This window comes from Limanda limanda, chromosome 12 (genome assembly GCF_963576545.1).
Source record: "Limanda limanda chromosome 12, fLimLim1.1, whole genome shotgun sequence".
Classification (NCBI taxonomy): Eukaryota; Metazoa; Chordata; class Actinopteri; order Pleuronectiformes; family Pleuronectidae; genus Limanda; species Limanda limanda.
In genome coordinates, this window is record NC_083647.1 from 15793763 (window position 1) to 15814972 (window position 21210).

The 21210-nt window shown below is 41.8% G+C and overlaps 2 protein-coding genes across 2 annotated transcripts; one reads left to right on the forward strand and one right to left on the reverse strand.

Annotated features, from left to right (window-relative positions):
• Positions 1–194: 194 nt before the first annotated feature.
• si:ch211-15d5.11 (nuclear receptor coactivator 7) lies at positions 195–12501 on the forward strand. The gene is made up of 15 exons (XM_061082142.1): positions 195–295; positions 1517–1713; positions 1971–2050; positions 4096–4206; positions 4712–4879; positions 6978–7109; positions 7188–7372; positions 7683–8054; positions 8124–8273; positions 9194–9395; positions 9574–9690; positions 9938–10090; positions 10248–10343; positions 10491–10564; positions 11238–12501. The coding sequence occupies exons 1-15, from the start codon at positions 195–197 to the stop codon at positions 11371–11373; spliced, it is 2274 nt and encodes a 757-aa protein (XP_060938125.1). The 3' UTR covers positions 11374–12501.
• On the reverse strand, positions 12235–19999 carry selenon (selenoprotein N). The gene is made up of 12 exons (XM_061083255.1): positions 19604–19999; positions 17840–17957; positions 17594–17724; positions 16679–16891; positions 16471–16595; positions 16119–16256; positions 15968–16049; positions 15525–15713; positions 15326–15431; positions 14841–14953; positions 14636–14737; positions 12235–14248 (listed from the first exon to the last, which is right to left on the reverse strand). The coding sequence occupies exons 1-12, from the start codon at positions 19790–19792 to the stop codon at positions 14081–14083; spliced, it is 1674 nt and encodes a 557-aa protein (XP_060939238.1). The 5' UTR covers positions 19793–19999; the 3' UTR covers positions 12235–14080.
• Between the last annotated feature and the right edge of the window lie 1211 nt (positions 20000–21210).

Consider the following 21210-nt stretch of genomic DNA (forward strand, 5'->3'; position numbering starts at 1 on the left):
ATCCTTCCCCCCATTCCTCCCTCCTCCTGCCCAGCTGATGTTTGTAAAAATCCGTTCTGTGTAGGTGCTGTAAACTGGGCCAGTAGGCAGGCATGGGGAATAAAAGGAGGAGGAAGGATGCCAGCTGAGCCCCCTCGTCCTCTCTGCATCTGCCACTAAGTCTGCCAGCTTCACACTAAAGAACGGAGAGGAAAATGGCTCAGTCTGTGAGGAGGCCTGAGATTTTAGGAGCCGCCGACAACGAGCCCAACAGGGACAAGAGCAGGAGCAGCTACTTTGGCAACGTCAAGAGCAGGTCAGTGCCTCTATAAATACCAAACACGGATTACTGGAAAGAAAAACAGAGAAAGCTCCAAGCAGCCATGTGACAAGTCTGGCTTCTCAGGTTTTAGCACGCCATTATTCATTCTTTCATTAAAGGATGGCAAGATTTTTTGCGATTGAATACAAAACAAATATGCAGCTTCTTTTTTTTTTTTTTTTTAGCACGACATACACATTTGTCATCAGTTGGTTTCATTTACCGCTGCTGAATGACGCCAGGCTCCATCACAGAGCCTCATGTGGGTGAAAGGTGCAGCATCTTGCCAGGAACACACTCTCACAGCCATCGCACAAACAACTCCCACTCCCCTATAAATAACTCTGATCAGGCTGTGAACGCTGCTCTGTACAGTTGTTCACACTCGAAATGCCCAAAACAGTAAATATTTGAAACGAAAGGAAAACAATTCATGTTTGAGCATTGAAGTTCAATCTTGAGCTGAAGGACGGATATCCGTGCAGAAACATTCAATCAACAACTATTTATGTTTCATAACCTTCTTAGCCGAGGGGACAAACAGAAAATGCCATGCTGAGTTTCCACGATATTTTCTGACATTCCTAGACCAATCATCAATGAAAGGATAAAGTATCTACAAAAATCGATAATAAAAATAATCACCTTACAGCAGGAAAGTTCCAAGTTCGAATTCCAGTTCAGCCCGGGTCTTTCTGTGTTGAATTCGCATGTGGGTGGCATGTGCATGTGGTTTTTCTCCGGGAATTCGGCTGAAAAGACAAAGCCAAACAGATTTTCTTTGATTCTACAATAATCCAGCATCTGTAAACAAGTCGCTTTATGACGAATGTTAACCTAGAGTAAGGCCTGCCCCTTACAACTGCTGTAATTCAGAATCTTAAACGAACTTTCCTTTTTTAACCTCTTCAAAACCGCTATACCGCTATTAGTTGGGCGACTGTGTGTCAGGAGATAGAAAGGGTGGTCCACAAACCAGAATGTCGTTGGTTCGATCCCCGGCATCTGTAGTCTGTTTTAAAAAGTGGGGCAAGATACTGAACCCCAAATAGTATGAATGGTTGTTGATAGAAAAAAGTGCTGCATATAGAAGCACTGTATGGGTGAATGTGTGTTAAGTGGTCGATAAAGACTGTATAGCGCACTGTATAAACACAGTCCATTAATTAATTTAATATAGCGAAAAACATCTGCCTTGTCTTCTTCATCTTTCAGGCTGGGTTCCAAGCTTCCTCCTGGCGTCTCTCAGCCCCCGCAGTTCGCTAAGCGTCCCTGGGAGACCCAGCCCCAGGCCCGAGTGATGCAGGAGGCCATAGTACGAGGCCAGCGTCAGCACCAGCCCATTGCGGGCAGGCCTCTCAACCATATCCCCCACATCAGAAACCCCAAGCTGCGGCAGTACTACCTGCAAGGTACCCGCAAACCGTCGGATAGACATCTCCAGGCATGTGCAGGCTGGAGGAGAAGTAGCTCTGGCATCATCTTGAATTCACATTTTACCAGCCTGATGTCCGGCTGGTAAAATGTCAGGTTATTTTCATGTGACTGGCAGTCTTATGAGCTGTAGACGCTTCTGTTAATTCTGTAAGCAAGTGATGCTGAGGCCTTTTCATTGTGTGATGTTTTGTCATAAGGTACGACACAGAAATAGTCTTTTTTTAATTTACAGGGACCTCATGGGATCTAAACAATCCTGCAGTGAAGCAACAACACATGGCTGAACTGTCAGATGACAGCAGAAGCAGCAGGGTGAGTCACAAGCGTTTTGTTTGTTGGACTTGATTTTACTTCAGCTGTGAGAACCTCCAGGGAGTATTGGGGAAGTAGCAGATAACAGCTTTATCGCTGCACGCATATATATATGTCAGCGGATCAGGTATATCAGAACAACACTGGTTTGTAATAACAGTTTATGGTCTCGAAAGAGTTTGATAAAGAGCGTCCAAGGTTCAGAGCCGCGTGTCAGAGCCGTCACAGCTGTTTCTGCGGCACCATGGGGAAGCAGAGTGTGTTACAGAGCTTTTTCAACAAATACAGCTGCAGGAATCTGATTTCAGATGTTAACTCAAAGGTATTTGTCAGCTTTTTGATTTCTCTGCCAAGCTGTTTACTATGGGTTGATTTAAAACCGTGTAGTTTTGTTTTGCACTATCATCGATCGGGAAAGTGCAATAGTGATAATTAGCTGTTCTATTTAGGTGTTTAATTTAGTGCTCTATTCGGATTTGTCTTTATTAATTATTATGCTCCTTTTACACTCTTCTTTCTTTTTTAATTTCTCTTCTTCCTAAACATCATTTGCTTCTTTTGAAAAAGTGGCTTTAATAGATGGGTACACTTTATCCAGATTTTGAAGACAGACATTGGATCAAGTTAAATCACACTTTTACCCAATTCATTGTATTCTACATTAACTTCAGGCGTTAGTGAATTGTTTAATCCAAACCACAGACTCTATACAAGCCTCTTACCTATTTTCTTAATAAGATGTGTTTCTTAAATAAGTCTATTTGATTCATCGATTTTGTGCTGTATATTGGTGATGCTGTTGAATGTTATTGTGTTATGCTGAGAACTGTTTCTTAAAATGTAATGGTATAAACATATATTGAGATTAAAGGGGATTTTTAGCAGCACATCAACTTTTTTTGATAGATGTTTATCCAGGTATACAGTTCAGGTGTTAATGCACACAATTGAGCGCACACAAACACACACAGAGATCCAAAGATGCATTCCACACGCTCACACCCATACAAAAAGCACACAATTGTATCAGTGGTCACACAATCCGTCAGGCGCCTGAAATGTGATTTAGGTCAATGGATCTATCTGTCAGCGGACGACAGTTGCGGAGATGATTCTTCACTTTGGCTATTTCAAATATTCAGCTCGATGGTGATGCTGCCAAACAATGATATACTTTATTCACTGGTGAAGATCCAGCCTGATGAAGAGCAGGAGCTTTGTGTTTAGATTGTAAGGTGGAAGGAGAATGGAGTCTATTCGTGGTCTTACGGTACTAAGGCATACAAAAAAATCCATTCTATGATAAAATCTTCTGAAACTTGACACACAGACAGAGGGCGTCACCATGAACAAGAGATGCAATATCGGTGTCACCTCTCGAGGATTTGTTGTTAACTGTCGTAAGTCCATGTTTCAAAATACTGCTCAAACTCTAATGTTAATAAAAAACTTTATTTATATCGCACTACTTTAAACAATGTAAAGAACTGCTTAACAATAACAAAAATTAAAAGCCAGACAAGGCAGTTGACTAAAAGGACATCAGCCACATCACATAAGAGATAAATGACAAATGCAATAATTTGCAAAACTTACAGAAAGAGAAATGTTTTAAGATGAGATTTAAAAGAAGCTGGAGAGGTTTTGTGTCTGAGATCAGGCAGAGAGCTTCAAAGTGTGGGGCTCTAATAGAAAAAGTTCCGTCTGCCTTTGTCACAATAGGATGTTATACTGTGATTAAAACGTCTAAATAATAATAAGGTCAGAATACTCCATGTCTTAATGTGATTATTTCTTAATCAGACTATGATTGATAGAGTATTATTAGAGTATTGTTCAGGTTTAGATAATCAGAAAATACTGTTCACATGGCAGTGTCGGGTTAATATTAGAATATTGGTGACCATGTGACATAAAAAAAAGAAACTGATTCACACAAAAGTAAACATTATCATCTCTGGTCTTGGCAGAAGTTGAGATCTGATCATCTAACGAACACAACATTCAAAGATTTTACTTTTATTTTTAATGTATTTGTGTTTTAGGGTCTCCATGGTGACACCGTGTTCAGCATCTCATCTCAGTTCAGCAGCAACAGTTCATCCTCTGCAGATTCTAAAGTATCCTCTGCATCTGCTGCCCTAATAGCCAGAGAGGTACGAGTCAACTGTAAGCACATGATGGCAGCTGACGTGTGACTCACATGCTAAGTGTGTGTGTGTGTGTGTGTGTGTGTGTGTGTGTGTGTGTGTGGGTGAGGGTATTTGCCTGTGTTTTTTTACTTTATTTGAAATGCAAATCAAGAGCTTCTCCAATTTATCTGCCAGTATTTAGCTTGAGGCAGAAATCTTTTGCTCCGCCTTAAATTCATAGAACAACAATCACCCAAAACCCATAATATATGAGCGACATATGATCTAAACTCACTGTCAGCGTAATGTCGTGAATTATTATATTGTTGTGGTAAAAAGATAAAAGCCTCCTGCCCCTCACGCACAGCCCTTATTCAAAGCTCTAATGTGACGACAAACAAAGAGGAGAGGGGAGGTGCAGGCCTGTAGAAAGAGGAAGTGGTCACTCCTGTCCCCGGCTTGGGTCTATTTCAATGTCAGAGCTATTCTAATCATGGCTTCCGTTCTGAAGCAGCTGCTCTCAGCAAAGGGGAGAAACACAAACTCCCCCGCGGACCGAGGATCGTCCACACCAGAGCTGGACTCAGGCTCCGGACCTAAGGAGAAGCCACAGGGGGAGACGGACGGACACTGTTTGGATCCACTCCCTGCTCCACCACTCTCCCCCTCCCCAGAGGCAGAATATGACAAACTACTGGTAAGAAGGAGAAAATAGGTTTATAAAGTGTTCATTTTGCATTATTTTAAAACATATATGTGTTTATTTTCTAAAGTACTGTATTGATGTACAATTTTGTACTCTCTTTCCATTTCCATTATTTGTATATTTCTGTTCCATTACATTTCATTGGGAATGATTGTACTTTCTACTCCATTAATTGACAGTTGTAGTTCAATAGTTACTTCTCAGATGACAACATAAAAAGTACGATCAAATATTAGTTGTTTTTAGAGATTAAAACACCAAACAATACAGTGTCAATTGCTGCTGATGTTCTCCACTAAACCTCTCAGATGGTTTAATTTGAATAAATATACAAACCAGTCAAGTGAATTCATTATTTCACAGTAAAAAAGATAAGAGAAAAGTTTGTTTTTTGTAGCTTGTATTGTTTCCGGCTCCATTAATTATCCGACGACCCCTCAGATTCATGCTGTGGTTCTATGAAAGGACCTTAGGTTGGGAAATGCTAAAATTCTTAACCGTAAACAAAATGGTCAAAACTAGCTCCACTAATAAAGTCCTGCCTACACATTGAAGTATTGGTTTTAATAACCTAATAATGAAATGTGTAATAATACATCAATCACCAAGGCCATTTTTTGGTACAACAAAAACTGTTATGTCTTATCTACATTTTGCCAATAACACTTTGAATTGAGAGGGCTTTTTCACTCAGGACTTTGTAATGGAATATTTTGAAACTGTGATATTGGTACTAATACTTATGTAAACGATCGTTCAACACTTCCTGCTTTAATGCTCCACCTGTTTCTGTAATCCACACTGCTGCTGCCAAAATTAAAGATCTCAATATCTCTGGGCTCAATTCTAAGGCCATTACTCCCATAACAATGTTTATCATCCCGCTGTTAACCCAGCTCTTTACTAACAGTCAATTTTTCATGATAATATCCTTGCTCTTACTCTTGTTGTTGTCTAAGGATGTGTACTGTTTGCTGTTATGCTGTTGTTTTTTATTGTGAATATGCATTTCTGTGAAACATGATTTCCCACGTCTGGGACGACTGACTGACTGACCACTCCTGTGGATTCATGTTAAATAATATATTGACCTCTAACTGTAATAGATCAAGTTATAACCAATGAGTGCTCTCCAAACAATGCAACTTGATAGTAACCTAGGTAAGGCAGTGATACTAGCAGCTGTATTTACCTCAGTTACATAACATGACATGAGAATAACAATTTGATGCTTAAGCTAAAAGACATTATTCCTTATGTTAAGTGAAAATAAAGGTAAAACTCTTTGCTTCTCTTAGCTTTTAATAAATCTATTTTGAATATGAAACAATATGAAGAAGGCGCCACTAAAGAATAAACGATAAATTAACTGTGTAATTAAACTGATTTGATCACAGTAGTGGTCGTTCATCTTCACAGCATCACTGTGCAGGTTTTTCCAGTTACATGATTCCTCTCCGCTGTGGTGAGAGGAAAAACAGACGAGGAATTTTAAGAATTGGTCATATGAACAGAACGTTACCATGGAAACATTCAAAAAAACAAGACACTGTAACCCAAACATTAATCCAACACTAGTCACATCATTCTGTGCTCTGTGGAGAAATTATGTTTGTGATGACGTTGAGGGTTAATAAGCAGAAAACACAAGAGGGAAAAATTAAATTGTTTTGTTTCTGTTTAGCAATTTTATTGACGACTGAAAATGACCAAAACATTTTAATTTCTTAAAGAAGTTAATTTAATTAAGATATTCTTTTATTACCTTATATATACATAAACAGCATATAATGAAACAACATGAAAGCGCACAAAATGTGCAGCTGAATAATCTTGATCGCCCCCTGTTGGCTGGGTGCGGGATAGGTCATAACCTCTTGATGGAGGTTGGAGGAGGTGGATTTTGGATTCATTTTTGCAGGATGAACGGAGGTAGACATGCGTCTTCTTTCTGTATTTAGAGTCTATGTTTCGCTATCGCACACAAAAATATATATATTTTTGCTTAGAAATTGATTATCGATGTAGCTCACTTTTTGTTTTGGGTCAAAATGTATTTTAATGTATTTTTATTCGTTGACACTGACAGGATGTGGAGGCGGTACCGCTGCCTGATGGACAGCTCTGCTTATTGGCTCTCCCACCAGAGTGCTGTCAGGGGGAGGGACCGGGGGCCACGCCCTATCTCAAACTTTTCTGCCGCTACATCACTGATCGCAAGGTGAGTGGTTAAAAACATTTGTCGTAACAACAAATGAAGTACACGTCTGTCGGCTAACACATTTTCTGTCTGTGTCAGGGTGTCGTTTCTGGGATCCTGCTGGTGACTGCTAATAAGATCTTCTTTGACCCGTGTAAGACTCTCCCTCTGGTGAAGGAACACGGCTGTGAGGAGTACCTCCTGTCGTGTTCGGTCGACAATCTGGCATCCGTCTCCTTCTTCTCTGACATCTCACACGTTCACTTCAATGCCTCCCAGCAGAGGTCAGCAATGGTCCACTGCCCCTAAACAACACACACACACACACACGTTTGTACTTCTATCTTAGTGAAGCTACTCATTGTCTTAATAAGCTTCCAACTAAATGCCTAGCTTTAACCCTAACCTAATCCTAATTCTTAAACCAAGTCTTAACCCTCTAACAGCCCATTGAAGAAGTGAGGACCGGCCAAATTGTCCTTACTCTGTAGGGTCTATGCTTAACATGGTCATCACAAAGGTACAAGTACAGAAACACACACTCAGGTTACACAAGAAGTCAATATCGACGTTTCTTATTCTTCTCTTTTTCAGGAGAAAAGGAAAGACATTTTTCCAGAAATTGAAATCTACCAAAAGCCAGGCAGGCAGCAACCCAAACCAAAAGGGGGAGTCGGTTCCAGCTCTGGTGTCTACCGCGTCTTCAGAATTCTCAAGTCTGGCTCTGAGCCTGACCAAAGAGGTTTCTGGAGATGAGGATGCCAAGAGCAGAGACATGGCAGAGGAGCTGGAGCGCTGCCCGCTGGAGCTGCTGTCTGAGGCGTCAGCCGGTGGCCTGGGAGTGGGGGTCCTGAGCAGCGACCCCTCCTTCTGCTGTGGAGGTCAAGAGTTGGCGAGTCCAAAACTGACTCAGGCTGATGACGCAGAGAAGAGTCAGAACACAGGTACGAACGTGATTTATGTTCTGTGTGTATTATTTTCTATTAATTCCTGTCAGCATGAGTCAACCTTTGTTTTTTTTCCAGTGCCTCTGAGGCCATCAGCCGGTAGTGCTGGCAGTCTGATGTTTGTGCGCCTGCGGGTTCACACGTCTGCAGGGAAGAAACGGAGTGTGGGAGATCTCCACCTGGGGTCAGCCAAAACCTTACCCAGAAGAGACGCCTGGCTCGCCCTGTCACAAGAAAGGTACAGTAATGGCAGAGAGTGGATCTGATGTCCAATCATCATAGATTTTAAAGGGGAAACAACATTCTGTGAAGCAGAATCTGAGATCTCTCAGTCAGTCTCAAATCCCTGCTTCTCCTGATAAGGTTACTACTGGTCCCATTAAACCAAAATGCCAAACTCTAGGCTTTAAAGCGACAGTTTCCCAAACCAAAGAGTGATGTAACAGTGGGTTGACCTGAGCCTGTTGGGACTCATCGGGCCGGGTTCAGACAAAATGTTTGAAATGTTTTTTGGTTTGTGTCGGGTCCGATCATGTTGGCTGAACTATCTACCTCCTTTTTTACTCTGCATGTTCCTGTAATCATCAAAACTCAAGCCCAATATAACACTATAACACAACAAGTTTTCCTGAACCACCGAAGCCATTGTACGACTGTATGTAGTTTGTGTAGCTCTGACATGTATTAGTCGTCAGCTTTGTTTAGCATTTCTACCTCACTTCAAAACTGACATCCATTCATTACCGTGTTCACCTGTGAGGCTTGAACTCCTCACTGCTGTTGTATATTAACCCGCTCCATCCATTCTCTTCTTAACTTTGTAAAAACACTTACGTTACTGTGAACAAACAAAGGTGGCTTATTGGAAATTAATGTGTCAACAGTTAGTTAGGTATGATAATAGTGAAAGGCCTCCACACAGTAACTTTTTAACAGGTTTGTGAGAGGTAATTGCATGTATTTAGAGTATTACAGAGTCTATCTTTCTCATTTCAAAGGATAATTCTGTACTAAACTCGCTTTATTCATTTATTTTACAGCTATAACTATGAGCTATAGTTTGTTCATCAATATTCTTCCAAAATAAAAGACTTTGTCAGCATGTTGACTCACTGACGGTGTGTGTTTGCCCCCCCCCCCCCCCCCCCCCCCCTGCAGCTCAGACGAGCTGTATGCCTACCTGACTCAATGTCGACCGGACTTGTGTGTACTTGAGGGAGAGGGGGTTGAGGAGGAGGGGGAAGCGGACCGTGACGAAGAGGAGTTTGTACTAATAGAGGACAAAGGGGAGGAGGAGGAGGACAAGGAAGAAGAGGAGGAGGTGTTCCAGAGACACCGCGGCTCGGGGGACGACTGGGAGGTAAATGGGTTCTGTCTGACGAGAGAGAGGTGGTCTTGCCAGGGTTAATTCTGCATTTGTGAAAATTCTGGAGGAAAACAGATATGTTTGTGTGTGAAAGATGAAAGTCACTTTAGTCGGAGATACTTGATTCTTGATTTTCCAGAACAAACTAAATCATCAGGTTGTTTTTTTTCAGATGGTGTTGATGGAGGAGAACGGGGACAGGCCGACCCTGCTCACTGACAGGGAACCTGAAGGACTCAGTAATATTGTAGAGAGCAGCCACATTTTGGAAGAGTCACACATTCGAGAGGTGAGTAAATCTCCAGTTTGTAAACATTTACACTTTAACGTCTGGTAAAACTGGATCCAGAACCAGAGGAGGCAGATTGTTGTGTGGATCAAAATGATGTTTATTAATCTCTGGATCATTGAAACACACTTCTACATGAACACACAAGTTATCTACTGTATCTGTTCAGGATTTAAATGTCAGGATGTGGCCCTACTTTTATTTTTCAACCCTTCCTTTACTTTTTGTGTACATTTCTTGTGTGCAGTTATGTAAGGAGCTTCCCCCCAGGACAGTGAGTTACACCTGGCAGCTAAAGTACAGTACGTCCCGTCACGGCTCCAGCCTCAAGTCCCTCTACAGAAAACTCAGTGGCACAGACTCTCCTGTGCTTATCGTCATCAAGGATGCACTTGATGAGGTAAAGAAAAAAAAGAAAGCACACATCTCCGTTATCAGTCTTTGTTAAATTTATTTCCTTTCCCTGTAAAGCACTTTATAACTCTGTGCTGAATAAATAAAGTTTCCTTGCCTGCCTTTAATTTTTGATAACGCCTCTTGTAACTTGTCTTGGTCAGACGTTCGGGGCCTTCCTCTCTCATCCTTTGAGGCCCAGCGAGAAGTTCTACGGCACAGGAGAAACTTTTCTCTTCATGCTGCACCCTCGCTTCAAGGTAAAGCTGTCAGCAAGTACACTGAAGAATTTTCCTTGGTTTGGTTAATTTGGTTAAATGACTAAAAAGTGAGGATGTTGAGCAACAGGTTTTGAACTTTGCACACCTTCAGTATTTGTGATGCCTCCTGTTGCTGTGTCTCTGCAGTGCTTCAGATGGACGGGAGAAAACTCTTTCTTCATCAAAGGAGACCTGGACTCTTTTGCCATTGGTGGAGGCAGGTACGGTCTTTTCCCTTTACTTCCTCACTTGCAATCAGCTTATATTTCAATGAGGAGGGACTTGAATTTAAAAATTAATGATAGTCCATTTGTCGCTTCTACCCTTCGGGACATCATCAGAGTTGCAAGGGGGTGATCGGTGGGTGGTTGAGTGATGGTTGAAGGGATTCAGAGAATACTGAGTACCTAAATGAGATGAGTGGCCATTGGATATGGACGCTGGAGGTTATTGGAGAGGAGGAGGGTCCCAGCGAATCACTGAAATGACAGCTGACATTAAGAGAGAGAGAGAGGGGAACCGATATTAAATCTGGCTGCAACAACAGGATTGGCTGATTGAGATCATGGCAAAATCTGAGCTTTTCAAGGGACTTTGAGGGCCTCAGGAAAAAGGAGCCTTACATTGACATCTAATCTTCAACCAACCTCTAAAAGGAAAAAGCTTTAAGCATAAAGCTAATGGCATGAGGAGTATAGCATTGTTGCAGTCTCCTATACGTAGCCGATCATAGAATTAACATAATAAGCCATTCACTGTCAGTCAGTTTCCTGCTTAGCCAAACCAGTTGCATCGCCCCTGATGTAGTGTAAAAATTATTTAAATATTCAATCCAACCAAGCTGTAAAAGAAAAGCCTCTTTTTCCTTCAGTGCCTCCTCTGTCTCCTCCGCAGTGGTCACTTCGGTCTGTGGGTGGATGAGAACTTGTACCTGGGCCGCAGCAGCCCCTGCTACACCTTCAATAACTGCTGCCTCTCAGAGACGGACGACTTCCGCGTCATGGAGCTGGAGGTGTGGACGTTCAACTGAGGGAGACGCGCAAAGGCAAGGATTTCTACTCGACTCACCAAGTCGCTGCTGATCGGCTTCATTCAACGCAGCATTTAGCACCGAGCATTAAAGACAAGCAGCTGCTCACTCATTTCAAGGTGATGTCCATTTCAAACATAAAAAAACTAACCACAGACTGATGGATGGTTCGGTGTGATCAAGTGCTGTGGATTCTCATGAAGTGGAACCGAACAAGGCTGAGTGGGAATCTCGTGCCGGACAGTTTTAATGGCTGACTCATTCCTATGGGTTCGGAAACCAAACAGAGTCCAGCAGTCGTGAGTCGAGCTGGATTGTTTGAATCCTCATTTTTGAATGGAGTGAGTGAGGAACTGCACTTTGCTCTTAACGAGAATCAGTAACTTTATTATCTCATTGTGAAGGTACACCTGTCATATGCATGTCCCCATATTCATACAGCTGAGTTTAGTTAAAGCTGAACCTCTGAAACACTTCTACACATTTCTAAACTGCATGTGTACAGTTCAACAGCCACTTTAGTCTGATCTTTCTCTCAGTCACTGTTCATTTCTCCAGGTTTTTCATTGTAGGCGTCATAGAAATTATCACGAGAACTGAGAAAATCTTTCCGGTTTTAAAAACGTCTCTAGTACTCACAATCAATATTGTAATCCTCATTAATGATAATTCTGAACTCTTTTCATTTCAAGTGATGACTCACATTCTCTTGTGGTGTATTATTACTGCAGATTAATGCAGTGTTGTTATTCAGCTCTTTCTGTCACTTCGGTACCGCAACTGACTTTACTTACATTGTACAGTATCGTAGATTAGTTAATAAAAGTCAGCACAATGTCAACAATTATAGAGAGAACACAATTCAATGTGTAAAAAAACGTCAACTTTTATTTCACCTTCAGACAATAACACTGGTAGAATAAGGTTTCAAACAGTCAGAAATCTCACGCTGACAGGACCTTGTATATCTGTGTTGTATTGTTACAATGTTATTCTCATTATCAAAATCCACTGGTACTAATCCGATGAGTTTTTTAAATCATTACGTTCTCCTGTTTCACACTTGTAACCGAAATTGAGGAGGTGAAAATTAGACATACTGTGATAAACAGCTAATTTTGTGTCCATGTTGACTTGTTTTTTATGCCTCTGTATCGGCAACAGCTGTGTTTCCAGGTTGTCCGTGCATCCGTCCCATTCTCCTGAACATGATATCTCAAGAACTTTCACTTGGGCTCCAGGATGAACTGATTAGAATTTGGTGACAGTGAACGCAAGATACACATGAAAAATCAGGGACATCTCAAGGGAATATTTTATGATTTGGCACAAACATTCACTTGGGCTCACAGATGAACTGATTACATTTTGGTAGTCCAATGTCAAAGGTGACCTCACGATCCACTTGTTTTGCCTTGTGAACGTTTTATCTTAATAATCCCTCGAAAGACTCTTTTCAAATTTGGCACAAATGTTTACTTAGACTCACTGATTAGATTTGAATGGTCAAAGGTTAAAGGTCAACGTGGCATCACAGAACATTTTTGGCCACATGATAACGATATTTGCCTTTAGGGAATTCAAAGTCCAGTTTTCACTTGGACTTAAAGATTAACAGTTCTGGTTTCAGAGGTCAAAGGTCACAGTGACCTCATGAGTCGGGAAAAAGTGTATGTCGACTGAAATTCCCTAATTGTTGGATTCATCAAACCACAGGGCGGTAAGTCTGGTTTCCCCTTAAATTATCATGTATTTCCTCTTTGTTTAGCAAAAGACACAAGCACACGTAGTAGTTTGGTGGAGTGTCAAAGAGAATACAGCACCATGTGCCTTTCAGTTAAGGGATCAAACAATTCTGCAAAAGAAATGACCATTTTGTTCCAATGAGCTACATAAATTTGAAGTGGGCAAATGCCCAAGCTGCGAGCTAGCTACTGTACATCATTAAAAAAAAGTTCTTTGGTGTGGTTACATCTTCTTCTGAACACAAAACCTGCAAAATATCTCAACATTTGGTTTCAACCTCAAAGAAAACAAGTAAACTCATCAGTAAATCATGTGGCGCTACCCTGTTAAATTTTTCCAGCTGTGTTTGTCCCCTGAGACAGCGACGGTTGTTTCCTTCCAGCAGCCTCAGCAACAACATCAGGCGTCGCCCGGCCCCAAGAGAGCTTTCAGGCAAAGTCTTCACAAACTGCTGAGACACAGCTGGAGGCGGCACCCGCGCCGTCTCTGGGTAGAATCAGCAGCAGGAAAAACTCATTCAGTCGTTAAATATTGCACATGCAGCACCGGGATATAAAAGAAGGATGATCAAAAAATATGTTGATGCACTTCTGATTTGTCTTTAAGATGACATAAGCACTTGCACTAAAGAATGACTTGGCAGGCCTCCGCCTGCATTTTATATCCACATTCATCAGCAGAGAGAGCAGATCTAAATGTGCTTGGTTGTTACTGCTCAGTGCAAGGCCTTTATCTTTCATTAAAATGTATTATGTTGACAGTAGCTGTATATGTACTTTTACCTCACAATATAAATACTGCATATAAAACCAGTTTTTATCCAGGAGAGACATTCAAATAAATGGTGACAAACAGGATTGAAGGCAAAAACACTTCTCAGCTGCCAACACTGGCTTCTCTACAAGACTGTTGGAGGGGTTTTCTTATCTCTCAGCCTCTACCACACACACACACACACACACTACTGTGCCAGGTACTCCTTGGCTTTCTCCAGCGCCTCTTTCAGGAAGCTGATATAAGTGGATGTGGATGGGTCCTCGAACCCTGGGGAGAAGCTGAATGTTGCTCCTTCCTCTTCTGGCTTCATGGCTGTCTGGTCCAGGAAGAAGTTGGCGTTGATGTGGTGGACCTAAAACCAGACACAGAACATGGTTAAAGCTTTCATGTGACTTATTTCACAACACAAATGTTTGGCTTATTATTATGAACAAATAAATAAATAGAAATGTCCACAGTTACAGTGAGTGTAAGCCAAAGTTAGTAGGAGATTTTAAGCTTGTGATGCATTTAATGTTTGGATTTTTAAAAACATCGAATTGTTTTTACACTTTGGGTGTCATTTAATTCTGAAACAGCACATGTATTAAAAGGATCTGATTTTATCTCTTTAAAATAGTTTCTGTTAGAGACAAAGTCATTTATTCCTGCACCAATTTATAACTTCAGTGTTGTGTTACTACTACTGCAAACCCAACATTTAATATTTATATTTCTTGATATTAACAGAAACACTTACAATGGTTCCATTGGGCAGCGCCACCATCATCTCCACGGGGAAGTTGTACTTCTCTAGATGTAATCGAGCCTTTTCACTCAGCACAGAGTTCTGCTCATCAGCCTGTTGAGAAAAGAGGAAACGTCACCGCAGCAACAGTAGCAGCATGAAACAGCTAAACTGAATAAAAGCAAGTCACTTGTCAGGGTGACGTTCTCATGCTCACCTGCAGGCCCTCCAGCTCTTTGACCAGAGACCAGCTGCTGATGAAGCTCTGGTTGAGCAGGGCCATGACGGGCGAACTTTCCAGGACTGTCTCCCGGAGAGTTCGCCCCGAACCTATATACAAAGGAGAGGAGAAGAGAGAGACATGTTAAACAAAGCCATAAAAATACACAGAAATCTTCAATTAAAAATGCTTTATTTCCATTGACTCTTTGGAAGCAAAGTTTAATCTTTCTTGCATAAAAAACAGTTAAGTTGTTGTTTGCTGATACTTTTACTGACTATATACTAAAGTAACTCTATCAGACTTTCAGACTGTGCAACACTCTGCATGAGAAACTGAACTTTGGTGGAATCAATTTGATTTATCTCGTGCTTTTTTTTGCCTTTTGTCCATTTATAGCCTTGTATCTCAAATCATACTCCTCTTTGATGTCATTAACAGTTTACAGTGCTGTGAAATGAACCGCTTGTGAAGGATCTGACCTCAGCAGGACTGGTCGTCTAAAGCTCCCCAAAGCAGAATGGAATGCACCAGCTTCCTCTCTGCTTGGGCTCGCTCGAAGGCCTCGGAAAAAGGCAGGTAGGACACCTGGAAACAAGAATAATCAGAAACAACTGAGTGACTGCTACACACACACTTCACGCCAAACAAAGAGGGGAAACGTGTGCTTTGGACATTTACCCTCTTAAAGGGGTAGAGGGTGACCTCCAGACGCCGAGTGGCTTCTTGCCGACTGATCTCTGAGGTCCAATGGATGTCTTCGAAGACAAACTGGATGGGTTCGGAGCTGCCGTCCCGACTGTCTATGACGTTGCCCTCCTCGTCCATGATGATGGAGGGAGTGGAGGGACCCGTGGACTGCAGCTCTAACTGTAAACACATGACACAATTTTATCCATTGAGTAAGGCAGGAATTGGCTTGCAGGACACTAATGAATGATGCTCACAACAGGCGATTTAGAAGTGGGTATATGCAATGCTGATTGAAAAAAGAAGTGGGTACCTGTGTACACCCTGCACTACAATACTGACAAGGTCACTCCATCATGTGGCTGCATAGTACAAGGTGAATTATATAATCTAAAATATGTAATAGTGACCTAAGTGCATTACTGCAGCTGTACCTGCGGGAGGTATCCAATGTCCACCTCCATGTTGCTGCTCTCGCTGGCCCCGTACAGCCACTCCATGTCCACATTCAGAGACCTGAGACAAAACAGGACGTCACACACGCTCGACAGGAGCTTACAAGCTTACTGAGTCCAAAGGTCTTACCTGTCGTTAGGGACGTAGAGGTGGAAGTGTCGGACATGAGATGCGTCTTTAGAGAGGACGATGTTACCAGTGAACTGGCCCGGGGTGAACCAGAAGGGAAAGTCAGGAACATCGTTGAGCTGGAACTCTGCATGAATCCTGCAGAGGAAAACAAGTCTCTGGTGAAGATTCTCATATCCTCAGTTCCCAAGAGGCTCAGTCTCTGAATGCTGATTTGTAAGAACAACCATGGCTGCCTGCCAGACATTAATCTACAAATCTGTGATTTTCTGTACATAAGTCAGTACTAATGTGTAGTGTAATTTCTAAGTTTATAATCAGATAAAAAAGCAACACTGGAGTCGTTCCTCACCTGATTACAATGTCATAGTAATAGTCGTTGCTGGCACGGATGCAGGCGACTGCGCCCTGAGGAGCGAAACGTGATTTGATGAAGGGTCGGGGGTGGAACATACTCAGCAGGGAGTGGATGAGAACCTGCGGCGGGAGAAGAGCAGCTGTCAATATACAACACAGGTTACGACCTAATCCTTACTAGATAGGAGTGTTTATTGGGATACCTCTTTCCCTTTTGGTGTGGGAGGGTGGTAGCGATTGTTGGGCAGGTATCCAGTAAAGATGTTGAGCTCACTGGGCATCACCCACCACGTATCTCCCACTTCAGCCTTGTTCTTTGGGGGCAGGAAGACCCTGAACTGGCTGGCGGAGTATGAAGAAGAAGGCACTGCTGGGCTTTTCCAAGAGCGCAGCCCACTCAGAGAGCTGTGAGAAACCTGAAGGACAAGGTGGCAGGCAATTCAATTAAATTCATTTCCCATTGGTAATGTCTTAGATATAAAACTAGATTGTATGCCTCCATCAACCGGTGCGGTTTCAGGCTGCATACATGTTTTCAGTTAAATCAGAAATTCTAAGTGAACATTTGTGCCAAATTTGAAAGGACTGTTTCAAGGTATTCCTAAGATAACGGGTTCACAAGGAAAAAGGGGGTTTTGTGCGGTCAGAATGACCTTTGTCCACCAAATTCTAATCCGTTTATCCTTGAGTCCAAGTGAACCTTTGAACTGAATTTGAAGAAATAAGAATTTATTCAGTCAAATATTAGTACTGTTCAAATCACTGCTATTTCATTATTTATTCAATTCGTGGTTGTGAACTGTGTTCACAGGGAGCTTAATTTAAAATGGAAATTTACTGCAATATTTATTAACAATAACTGAATGTCTTCTTATAATCTCAACTATCTTGGGGCAGTGCCTCTTTACTGCGTTCGAGCAACAGCTCAGAAATCACTGTGAACATGTTTCTGTATTTAAAACCTTAGGTGCAGCTTCTCCTGTGATTATATTTTTGGGGCTAATCCGTGACTTTCATCAAAGCAGTTTTCTATAGAGCCTGTAAAGTAGTAGAGAGGAAGAAAACAATAAAGCTCCTGCATGTGTGAAAAAAGCCTGGAGAACTTGGTCTAATCTCACCCCGAGAAAACCATCCTTGCTTTTCGTCATAGAGTCGAGCAGCAGTGGCTGCATTTTGGCCTCCAACGTCAAAGTCTCCCCGCTGGGATCATGGATAACTTCCTCCTCAAAATCCACAGGGGCTGAGATCCCTGTGAGGGAGCAGTAGGAGTAAATGGGGAGATAAAGAGTACATGACCAGTGATACTGAGGTTTTGTTAGTGAGCAAGGAGAAGAAAGACGGATAGAAACAATAATATGATGTACCTGTGAGTTTCTCAGCAATTGGTTTAAACTCCTCCGGGCTGAGATAGAGGTCGTGGTCGGTGTCCAGGGAAGCGAAGAGAAAGAGCCCCTCGGCACCGAGAACTCGAACACTCTCCTCCTGTCAGAGAGACACAAAAGCATTGGACAGACACTTATTGTCGTTGCACACGCTTCAGCGATTTTCAATGCAGCACCGAAATTGGGCCAGCGAGTCATCGTATCACAAGAGAGTCAGAAAAGTTGGCTAATTAAAAGAAAGGGGGAGCCGTAGATACTGGCTTAGTTATGCTGTCTTTTCATGATGATGATAATAAAACATCCTTATGGATCAATTCCAGTTGACAGGGGGGGAGGCAATTATATTTTAAAACGTCCATGCACAATTCCCTGTGCAATTTCAAAAAAACATTAGAAAAGAAAAAAGGTTTTCAAGACTACTGACAGGACAGGGGCACTTCAGGGGCCAGTCAGATTTCAGTTTGCTTCGCCTCTGCATTCGCCCCTGATTTATGAGAATATTGAGTTTTTGCGAATCAGAATGGAAACACTAAATCTTTTTGAGCTATAAGTTGAGTGGAAGGTCTGGCCAATCCATCTGGCCCTGCAGAGTTTCAGAGACGCCGCCTTTCTGTGAGACGGGTTTCTTAAAATAGACAGATGTCTGATTTCAATTTATGTAGGTGCTTCAATACTTCAGTCCTTTTTGCAGAAGAGCTGATTCCTCTTATATTCTAAGGTGTTATATTCAGAGTCAATGTCATAGTGCTGTTGATGATGAGAAGGTAAATGCTACACTGTGTTTTTGTTTGAGCAACTGCTTCTAACAATACTCTCTAAACCCAAAAACATACAGTACAGAACAGCAGATGTGTAAAACACTCTGCTGCAGATGTGTGGGCTACTGTTAAGTCCAGGTAGGATTATCTACTTTGCAGGACTTGCAGTGTTTAGTCTTAGCGTCCGGCCGGCCGGCCTCAGCAGTTCAGTCTGGCTAGAGCTCAGCCCAGAGGCCACAGATTCCTGGTGTTTTAGAGACAGACCACCCTCTCACTGACGGACAGATGCGTGCCTACAGGCGTATGCACAATGGAGGGAGAGAGAGGGGGGAAGGAACAATTTGGAGACCCTCTGTAGGCAAACAAGTGTGGGTTTACAGGGTTTTAACAGCTGGGACACAGAGCCAGAGCCCACTAATAAAACACCATGAGGTGGAAAGTCTGCACATGGGCTGTTTTAAGGTGTCTGGTGCAAATCATTTGTCTGAAAAGAAGCTTAAGAGAAATATAACAACTAATACAAACTTTATAGTAATACAAGTAGGGATTGAGTTGGACAGGCAAATGATTATCACAATAAATCATCAATAGCCACACCCTAACCCTAACGAAGGTTCAATATATATATCAATAATTAAGGTATAACATGTAGTTGATCTTCCTCAGATTTATCAAATGTTTTACAACTTTCACTCAGGAGCAAAAATAAGTACTTACACTTAAAATAAATACAAAAATGTGACGTTTATCACGATAATTATGGGTATCGACCAATATGATTTTTTTTATCTTAATATAATTATGGCTTCATTCTCAAAACCCTATAATTGATAGTACTTTGGCACCTATCTCACAGTAAATTGGCAGATATGTTCTGACTGAATGTGCCTTTTTACATGTTGATTTCTGTCTTTGCAGTGTTTACAAGGTTAAAACATGAACCCTCAGATGTTAGGAGACGTGTAGAGTGTTTCAGATGATGTCTCACATGACGTTTGACGAGCTGAGCGTCCTGATGCCACTTGATTCCCACAGCAAGCAGAGGAACGACCCCGAGCACCAGCAGCGTCCACATCGCCCGGTGCACCCACGATCCCGAGCCCGCACTCCGGCGCCTGTTCTGCGGCGGACTTCCTCCCTCATCCTCGGGGGCTCGGTTATCCACGTCCGCCGCCATCCTTCGATCCCGCACCCAGGCTATTTGGAGGAGGAGGAGGAGGGCATGGCCGTCGGGCTGTAAAGCGACGGTAACGCCTCGGTAAAAAACTTTCTCCTTAAAAAAAAAAGTGTGAGGAAATCTACCGACAGCTCTTGGGTCCTGCAGCCGGCGACAGCGCGTCCTTTTCCGGGCGTTAGAGTCTCAGCAGATGTCTTGATTCCCACATCCAACCACAGCCAGATGGATGTGGACGAAATGTGTCAGGTTAGCGAGGGATAGCCGGGTGGAAACCGGATATCAGCCTTTAGCTAGATCAAAATAAAACCAATCCGGTTTTTTTAGATTAGATTAGATTCATTAGATTATTGTCATTGCACAGTACAAGTTCTTGTACAAGTACAACGAAATGCAGTTTAGCATCTAACCAGAAGTGAAAAAAAAAGCAGTAAAAGTTCAGAGTATGTGCATATTCAAAGTGGAATATGTAAATAAATAAGATATGTACAGTAATAAATAGATATGGAATATGAACAGTATTAGGAGGTATGGTATGATATAAGTACGATGAATACACTATGAAAAAGATACATTTATAAATATATATAAATATGAATACACTATAGGTGTGATAATACAGTAGTAAAAAAATAACAGTCTAGTGCAAATTTTAAAATGTTCAGTTTATACATTTGATGTATTCAGGACGTGAAACAGCGGTCCCTTATAAATTCTTACAGGAAGTGTGATAAAACTATATTTTGTTAACAGTTTTTTGCATTTAAAAATGTTATTTTCATCTTACACGTGTCTATTTTCTTTGCAGAATGCTAACACATTTCTTCCAGGTTGAAACCCCGAGATTATTATTTTGAATCTTTTGGAATATAAATACATGTAAAGCTGCTTCCTCTTTGGTTTTCCTTGTGCACACACCAGAGACTGTGCACACACTAGTACACATATTTCGTCTTGGGGTTTATTTTGAAAGGGATGACCGGATGTCTTGGGTTGACATTGTGTCCTTATGGCAGAAGTGGTCGCATTTAAAGGGGCAGGGTCTCATCGTTCGTCACAGGAATGTCTGCAAACAAGCCTCAATTACACGTTTCCCTGCCAGAGGGTCTGTAGTGTCTGTAACTTCGTGCTCCTACCACAGGAAGTGAAGTTTCTGCTTGACCTCTCTTGGATTTGAACATATCAATGATAGTTGTGAAAAACCACAACCACATAGTTTTATGTATATGTTTATATATAGATCACCATGAGGATTCAAAGTAGAAAATATATGTAAATCATCAATGTCTAATTTAGCTAAATTGATTTCACCAACAGTGAGACGTAGACATAAAAGGCAGTCAACTAAAGTGGTTTACAAATGGGGGTCCATGAAAAGTTTCTAAAGTCATCCATTGAAATCACATGTTGAGACAATTACC

Bases quoted from the DNA above. Each gene is read 5' to 3' on its own strand.
- si:ch211-15d5.11 (XM_061082142.1), top strand. From the start codon at position 195: ATGGCTCAGTCTGTGAGGAGGCCTGAGATTTTAGGAGCCGCCGACAAC. The intron at 296-1,516 runs GTCAGTGCCTCT...TTCATCTTTCAG, and splicing joins TTTGGCAACGTCAAGAGCAG to GCTGGGTTCCAAGCTTCCTC. The intron at 10,091-10,247 runs GTAAAGAAAAAA...TGTCTTGGTCAG, and splicing joins TCAAGGATGCACTTGATGAG to ACGTTCGGGGCCTTCCTCTC.